Consider the following 9,143-nt stretch of genomic DNA (forward strand, 5'->3'; position numbering starts at 1 on the left):
ATAAGTATTTGAACACCTGAGAAACAGCAAGAATTCTGGCTCTCAAAGACCTGTTACTGTGCCTTGAAAAAGTCCTCCTCTACTCCACTCATTAATCTAAATTAGTAGCACCTGTCTGAGCTCTTTAAAGACACCTGTCCACCCCACAGTCAGTCAGACACCAACTACTACCATGGGCAAGAGCAAAGAGCTGTCAAAAGACACCAGAGACAAAATTGTGGACCTCCACAAGGCTGTATATAATACACGAGTTTCACTATTTGAGTTGAATTACTGAAATAAATGGACTTTTCCATGATATTCTAATTTATTGAGCTGCACCTGTATTATTTCATCATACACTTAATGAGATTATTAGCAATCTGAAGCACAGGTGAGTCCCATTTTCTGTCAGATTGGCTGAACATTACTGTAACCAGTATGTTACAGGTTTACGTTTATGTTATAGGTGCAGGTAGCTACCATGGCCAAGAGATGAACAGTATTCCTCACACATTTGGTTTCCAGTGTACAAGAAGAATCCATGAGCTTTGTGGCAAAATATGTATTTAATCTTTTGCATCTTGTCACTGAAAAATTAAATGTGTTTAAGATAACACATGACCAGGAATGTTCTTTAGTTACATACCTGATAACCAGATGCTGTGTTTTGACCAGATGTGCACTGGTCATTTTCTGCTTATACATAAACTAATTTCAGCACTAAACAGAGGCTGTCAGTGAAAAAAGTAAAATGACTAGGCTATGTATCAACTGAAAATGAACTGGCAAGAATTTTGATAATTGACAGCTTCTCCAGTGTGAGGATGTGCTGACTTTCTATTCTGTTATTGTAAATGTAATACATTTGGGTGTTGGACTGCTGGTCGAGGTAATCAAGACATTTGAAGACATTTTGAGACTCGAATTAATTATTAGTGAATCCATAATAAAAAAAAACCTTTGCAGCTCCAGCTTAGTTTATGATTGATGTTGTGAAGGAAATTGTTATTATATATGTAATTTATTAAATGTTTTTCGTGACTACCTGAAGCAGGTGTGTTGGTGGAAGAATGCGTACATGATTGTACATGAAGCATGTTCATAAACTGCTCACGTCTTTGGAAGCGTGCTCTATACATGTATATACACATGTATTTTATGTTGACATCCATCTTAAATGACAGCCAGTGCACTGTGTGTGTGTCCTGCAGAGACATCTGTCCCATCCTGAAGGATCCCGCTGCTCTCACAGCAGTCATCGACCTGTTTGAAGAACACGTGAAGAAGAATCACAAGCGGGTTGATCTGATCGCAGGTAAGAAACAAAGCAGAGCGTGTTTAATTGTAAACCTGGCATGCCGTTAAGGAACAGTCAGAGAGATGCAACAGTGTTCATCAACATACTTTGAGAAGGTAATGCTGTCTGTTTGTAGCCCTCTGTTGGTGTGCACGTATTGTCTATTATCCCCCTATACCCAGTGACTAAGCACTGTGAATTAGCTATGCCAGGAAGACCCGTACAAAGGAAAGGGCTTGGACCAGATCAGAAGATTCTAGACTCGTAGGAGCCGAGAGGTGAACAACCACAGTGAGACAATCAACACAACTTGTAGTAAAACAGTTGAATTTACTGCGGATGTTGTAAATGGGCGTAAAGTTACATGCATTTAGGAAAATAACATTAACCAAGGGTGAGCGCGCATACAAACAAAATAAAGAGGTCCAGTTCAGTCCCTTTTGCAGTGTATATAAAGTCTATTCAAGTCCCAGGTCAGTTCAATGTCTTTTTCAGTTCAATGTCTTTGTTCAATGTCCTTTTCAGTTCAATGTCTTGTGACCAGTTCGGTCACTAGTTACCACTTTGTTCGATTCCTTGGGCAGGGCTCGCCATCCAGTACTGGAGAGAGGTCTGTTCTTGCTGTTGTAGAGCAGCTTCGAACATTCTTGCATATATATCTCACCAATGCAAGGCAAAGGCAACGGTGTGGGTTCCCAGTTCTCCGTTGGCGCACAGCTTTGCCTCAGCTCAATACCTCAGTTTCACATGGTTCTTAAGCTCGGTGTGTTGCAACCAAATGCGGCTCTTAAGCATCTGATACAATGTCCAGAGCGTGAACAGGATGTTCGGTCTCCAAGGAGGGACAATTAACCTTATTGGTTAATGTGAGAGAATAACAATTCATCTGGTTGGCTGCACGCATTGTCACAAAACACAATGTTGTAATTGTACCGGTGCTCTCAGCACTTTTCAACGCCTCCCAATGATTTCCCAGTGAACCCGCTTCCAACCTACAGTATACTAGCTCCCAATCATACTGTGAAACTATCAGCCATACAGGGCCCCATCTGCTCTTAGCACTGGGTTACATGTTATTTATCTGGACAAAGCTGTGTTCATACCAGGGCAGCTTGCTTCTGTTAGGAGCTGATTTACTCAGCGAGTAACCACTGCACTATCAGACATGGCAGAGACCTAATGTGAGAGGGCCTTATCTGTGTGGTACATAACATAGGCCTTATGATTTGGTGGCTGGTTTAGATCTTTATATAATGATCCCCTCAGCCATTAACACTAACAGCCTGGTCTCCACCCCTGTATCTCTCCAGCATGATATAATGGGGCTGCCCTGTGAGACCCCCACCATGGCAATGGAACCTTTAGCTTGTGTTATTCCTGCTAAAGAAGATGAGGAAGTTTTGCACCTCTGTGGGCATAATTTCTTATGTAATTATGCAAAACCTGGAATTTCTCTTGACCAGGCTTCTATTCCTGGGAACATCACAGAATATGAGAGAAATAGTAGAATCTCCTGAAAACCATTGTGTTGTGCTGGAAGATTATTTTGACATCATTTTCCTTTAGTTGAGAGAGAACCATCAGGTCCGAGAACGATGGAAACGAGAAGGCTTCACAGTGTAGCAGTATGTAGTGTTAGTCTGCTGCTGGAGATAAACTTCAGTTTAGGTTTTTCTGACAACACTGGAGTCAGCCTCCTATTCACTAGTTTTTGTTAGATGTCCTAGGTGAATCCTTAACCCTGTGTAAAACATTTATTCATGAAAATTAAAAATTGTTCCACCCTTTGTAATTTCACACACATTAAAATGAACTAGTTCACGTTTGTAGTTCACAATTTTTAATTTGCAACTATAAAATGTGTCATTTATACACAGAGATGCTTGCACATATACACTAAATGTTTATATTGCCTCATATTCTCAGTTGTAAAGAGACTCAGTATGACACTAACTTGTGCACGAGAGCTATGAAGCTAAAAGCCTATTTAAAAAAACCTCTCCTAAGTCTCAAGAAAATAACAGAACAATTAAATTACATTAAAAAAGAACAACATCAATTCAAAAAGAAAGAAATACAACAAACGCAAGATAACAACAGCAACAACAACAACCTCCTACTTATTCTTAAGAAAAAAAACTCTGCATCTTCAGTTGACTAACAATCAACACTTTAGTTGTAAAATTTGGTAATTACCGGTGGCTTGCTCAGATGTTTCTACGATGAACAGTATGTAAATATGAATTTCACAGATTAGGTCTTCTGGATCAAAATGTAAATTTGACCTTATTGCTGAAACATAATGGAAGATGAAGATGTTTAGTCTGTTTACTAAAATATGAGTGAATTTGAGTGTTACTATATCATTCTGTGAAATAATGAGATTTGTATCATCTGCAAATACTATTGGAGAAAATGTATCAGAGATATTTGAAAAGTCATTAATTTAGATTTTTAAAAGCAATGGTCCAAGTATGGAACCTTGTGGCATCCCATATGATATTGTGTCTGTATCTGATTTATACTTTTGAATCGCAACATATTATTGTATGTTGTTTAAATAATTTTCAAACCATTTCAACACAGTGTCTCTTAAACTGGATTTTGACATCAAGCTCTTAATTTTTAGCATTACATTTTGAAGACAGAACAAACAATATGATCATTAATGAAATGGGACTAAACATAAACTTCAACCGCTTGTCTGCCCTTTATTATAGTACCAAACAAATGTTTTTCTCTTTGTGTGAATCAACATTGGAGAGTGACAGGAGTGAGTTACTTTGTAACCACTGTAAAAATATAAAGTTTGTCAACTGTAACATCTTGGTCCTCCTGAACCGACCTCCCTCCCCTCCCTGCTCTCTCATGCTAACTATAATGTAGTAATAGATAAGTGATGAATAATTTTAAGTCAACTGTCCATAATTATAGGCATTTACTGTTTATACGGTACATTCACAAGTGAATGTGAGGCTTCAGGTAGAGATGCAAGCTGACCTGGCAGAGGTAGACTTGACACTCTGTAATAGTGAGCTGAAGAAAAGATTCATTTTGTCTGGAACAATACAAGAGAATTTTTTTTGAAGAAACCTGTTTTATATGATGAGCAGTGACAATTTAAGGGTAATAGGATCCTTGTACATATACATGGTGATAATATGTTTGGATAAATAAAATCAAATGTTGGTCTGATTGTTCTTTTTTTAATGTATGTAGTTATCAACAATGATTAAGAAGAAACTCTGGGATGGATTTGCTCATTCCTCTTGTTCAGAACATGACTAATGCCTTAGAAAGGCAACCACCTCCAAAGGTACAGCTGCCAATATGCTTCACTCACCCAGTGCTTTCTGCTCCACCCAGCTCGCGCTTGAACAAGATTTGAATACCTCCTTAATGTGGTATAGACAAGGCACATGTATAAGACAAAAAGTCATTTTGTATAAAGTTTGAACAGAGCTTGTATTACTCCGATGAGACTTTCCAAAACTGAGGACAGTTATCCTAGTTGATGGTACAGACATATTTTAAAGATTGATAGAGGATTTATCCCTTTTCTGTGACTCACCTTAATTATTTTTGTTGTACCCAGTCAAGTTGAATTGGTTAACTGGAGATCATATGAGTGGAATAAATGTGTGACAGCTTTTTGTTTTTCTTCATGATACAAATCCACTTTGATCTGGAAGGTCTAACATTAGAGGATTATATTGTTGCAAAGTGCCATTTAGGAGCTGAAGTGATCAAGCAATTAGACCTATTTGATCTTAACCATGACCTATAGATTCATGAATTTGACTAAAAATATCTTATCATAATGCATTTTTCTATTGCATATTGTTATGTTAAAAACCTTTTTGGTTGTTTGTGCAGGGTTAGATGCTCGTGGTTTCCTCTTTGGGCCTCTGCTTGCCCAGCGGATGGGTGTCGGATTTGTCCTGATCAGAAAGAAAGGCAAACTGCCTGGAGCCACTGTGTCTGTGGCATATGACTTGGAGTATGGCAAGGTGACAAACACACATGCTAAGAATTTTGTTTAAAGCAATGCCTTGCATTTGTGTTCTCCAGTCCACGTGCTGAAGTGTCCTTGAGCAAGACACTGAACCCCAGTGCTCCTCACCTGCTTCCTAACAGAATATTACAAAAGGAGTGTGCTAGTGCAATTCTCTGATCTGCTCTGCTGTTGGAACTTTAGAGGAGAAATTGGCTGATGAGTAAGAAGTATGTGGGCCTAGGTCACATTGGACACCTTCTGCAGCCTCTACAAAGGCTTTGCGAGTATGACAGAACACCTTTTTGAACCTGTATCTTTCTGGAGGAAATGCGTGCTCTCCCTCACAACTGCTGCACCATCACAGTTTCAGATTTATACAGCTGTTGCTGCAACTCGGCTCTTACAACCGCAGAGGTTTCCAAAGTTAGAACTACAAAGAGTTTTCATCTGTAACATACAGTATACTGTCTGGCCACAGAGCCATAAACAAGCACTGTGGAATCCAGTTTGATAAAATAATAAGCTTGTAGGCCCAGATATCAAGACCACCAACGAACACCTACTGACTGTATCCACAAACACAGCACATTGACATTCTTGTTGCTTCAGCTTCTTCTGCTTTGGTGCTTGGGTGTAAATGACAAAGGACATGACTTCAGCCAGAAAATCTGCTAGTGTCTGTTGGGCATTAAGAACATTTCTATATCTGTGTCCTAAAACCGCTCTAGCATTGTTGTTGCTCTTTCAGGGTGTCACCATGCTAGGATGTGAATTTGTGCTCCAGTCAAAGGTCATGTGTTCTGGGCAGCACTTTTTTTCCCTCAAGGATCTCTCCTTAATTGTCTCCTTTCATTGTTACATCAGTCCCATGCAGTTTGTGTCTGCTGTTGAGAGGTATTCCACACCACAGTCTCTGTAATGAACAGGGTTTTCTTAGTGTAGTCTTACTGTACTTCTGTTCCTCCAGGCTGAGGCAGAGATCCAGGCGGATGCAGTTTCTCCAGGACAGAAGGTTCTGCTTATTGATGATCTTCTGGCTACTGGGGGTAGGAAACCTCCTGGTTAGATCTGCTTTTGTAACCATCAAGATAACTGTTCAATCTTGCATTGCTGTCAGCTAACCAAATAGCATTCAGGTATACATATAATGGTGCGTTTCCAAAGGAACGTTCCAAATACTTTTATTCCCAAGAACTGACGTTGAAGAAAGTTCTCTTGCGCGCATTGACAGTTTATTCAATTTAAACCATCCTGCATATTTTTATACCTTTATTTGCTTCAGATACAAGTGCTTCTATATTGCAGTGTGAAATATTGACTTTGATTTGTATAATCTGCAAACAGGTTTGGAGAAAATGCATCAGATACATTTGAAAAGTCATTTATGTAGATTTTAAAAAAGCAGTGATCCAAGTACAGAACCTTTCGGCACCTCATGATATTGTATCTGCATCTGCGTTATACTTTCAAATTGCAACATACTGCTGTCTCTTGTATAAATTGTTTTCAAACCATTTCAGCACAGTTGTGATGGTGATTTGGATTTCCCATGAATGTATTCTGTAATACATCCATGGGATTTCCACAGCAGGGCTAACGCCAAGGGAAGAATTAGCCTGCTCATAAGAGTATGATGATCTGCCGTGAGGTGATTGATTGATTGATTGATTCTTTCAAACATGCAGAACAGAACAAATGAACAGATGACAACAACACACATAATTTCACATATCCAACCAATACTAATCCAAAATCAGTTTGCTTACACCTAATACATCATGTTCAATCTTGTATGTTAACAATGGCGTGTGTAAAATGCAGCACAGGATTTGACCAATCAACGACCTTCGGCGATGCAGGCTCTGGTGGAAATGCAGATAAAGAAACTCTCTCTAGGGGAGAGTTCTCTATGGAAAGTTCCTTAGGTGGAAACCGGGCTTTAAAATCTCCCAAATTTGCCACGATGTCGGTGTTTTGTTTACTGTAAAAGCTTCAGGGAAGTTCATCCTTTGACTTTGAATTTCAGATGAAACCCCCTAAAGTGTGTTGATTGTATTTTGAAATGAGATTGTTTGATTTATCTGGCATAAATAATCTTAATGGGAAAATCAGGTCATTATTAATGGGATCATTTCCATGTACTCAAAGAGAGCAACTTATATGGCTGACCTGAGGCACTATTTAGGCTGACACTAACCTAAATGAAGTATCATGTGTAAAAATGTGATGCTGCTCTGGAGCCTGAAACATGCTACTAGAATAAATATGAATTTTTCAAAGTGGTTAATCAAAAATTTAAACTATTATTCCTCTGTTATATTTTGATTTTATAGAAGTGGGAATTCTGATTGGCCAGCTGTAATGTATGTGGAACCATCTTGTGTTTTAAAGTGATATTCAGATGTGTGTTTGTGCTGCAGGGACACTGTATGCAGCCTGTGAGCTGATGAGGCAGCAGCAGGCCGAGGTTCTGGGTTGCATGGTAGTCATCGAGCTCAAAGAGCTGAATGGCATCGACAGAGTGAAACCACATAGTGTCTTCTCCCTGGTTCAGTACTGAGGACCACTGAAGCTGCTATACTGGAAACGGGTCAATCCTCAGTCCAAGAAAACAAGAACCCTTTCCAGCTCCCGCACACCTCTACACTTTTTGTCATTTCATTTTAGTTCGTGCTAAGGTATAAAATACTCTGGTTGCATGGGCCAGAGCCTTACCCAGTAACAAGAGGACAGTGTCTTTAAATGTCTTTAAATGTCTCTGGAGTTTTCGGTTCTTTTCATCTAATCCATGCTGGGATCAGTCCTTGCTTCTTTGTGTGCTTATAGGATGGATGGATAGACTGATATTGGTCAGAAAGGCGTAACAGCTGACAATGTCTTCTCTTTTGCAGTTTTTGTTCTACTATACTTGATGGCCTCCTCATCTTTATATTTAATATCTTCAAGCAATTCTCTACCTAACTGTAAAGAATAGGAATGTGCTTCTGTGTCTTGAGGTTTTGAAAGCCATGCTATGCTAACCATGTGAGGCTACAACCAGCTGTAGCGTGCTGTGCTGGCTAATGAACAACAGGCATGGATACTGGCTTTATTTCATGTAAATGTTTACTTTGGACAGTTCAGAGTCTCAAAGTACTTAACATTTGTATACATGCTTCTATGAGGAGAAGCTCTTCATGATGCCTCTTTAACACACTTGCAGTGGAAAAAAGTCGTAGTGGAACTTTTCAGTTCAGTAAAAAAAACAAATCAAAGTTAAAGCCAAGTAACAAAAACATTCCAGTTTTTTGTGGTATTGTTGACTGGATTAGTCCTGTAGTACTGTTGGTTACAGTTTACCTGTAACCACTGCTCTCTTTTCTAATGCTGGCTTCATCATGTCATTGTAACATAGTAATATAGGAAATGACATTCTTAGACTAACATTGTGGCAGTTATAAAAGCTATACTTCATCTACAGTACAGACAACAACACAACAGTATCGCATAATTGTGAAGTGGAAAGAAAATGATACGTGGTGTTCAAGATTTTTTACAAATAAAAATCTGAAAAGTGTGGTGTGCTTATGTATTCAGCCCCCTTGAGTCGAACCACCTTTCACTGCAATTGATTTGATTTATTCTTTCAAGCATGTAAAGACAGTTGATATGACAACACACATAATTTTACACATAATCCAATGTCAATGTGCTTATACCTAGTACATGCTTGAATGGAATAGGAAGAAGTCAGACTTATCCAGTCCTACCCCATGACATCATCTTACCATCATTGGTTTGCAAGCAGTAAATGATTCACTTCTACACCACACAAGTATTATACTAAAAAAGATTATAACAGTGTTAACATTCTTACATAATTACATT

General features: G+C 38.8%; 1 protein-coding gene across 1 annotated transcript in view; it reads left to right on the forward strand.

The window, feature by feature from the left end:
* Positions 1-8,812, forward strand: part of aprt (adenine phosphoribosyltransferase) — an 11,908-nt gene extending 3,096 nt beyond the window's left edge. Inside the window, exons 2-5 of the mRNA XM_020607553.1 lie at positions 1,194-1,297; positions 5,156-5,289; positions 6,244-6,322; positions 7,697-8,812. Of these exons, the coding sequence (XP_020463209.1) occupies positions 1,194-1,297; positions 5,156-5,289; positions 6,244-6,322; positions 7,697-7,836 (457 nt within the window). The 3' untranslated portion in view covers positions 7,837-8,812. The remainder of the gene's footprint in view (positions 1-1,193; positions 1,298-5,155; positions 5,290-6,243; positions 6,323-7,696) is intronic.
* Positions 8,813-9,143: the final 331 nt, after the last annotated feature.

The sequence above is a fragment of the Monopterus albus genome, unplaced genomic scaffold (genome assembly GCF_001952655.1).
Source record: "Monopterus albus unplaced genomic scaffold, M_albus_1.0 scaffold87.1, whole genome shotgun sequence".
Classification (NCBI taxonomy): domain Eukaryota; kingdom Metazoa; phylum Chordata; class Actinopteri; order Synbranchiformes; family Synbranchidae; genus Monopterus; species Monopterus albus.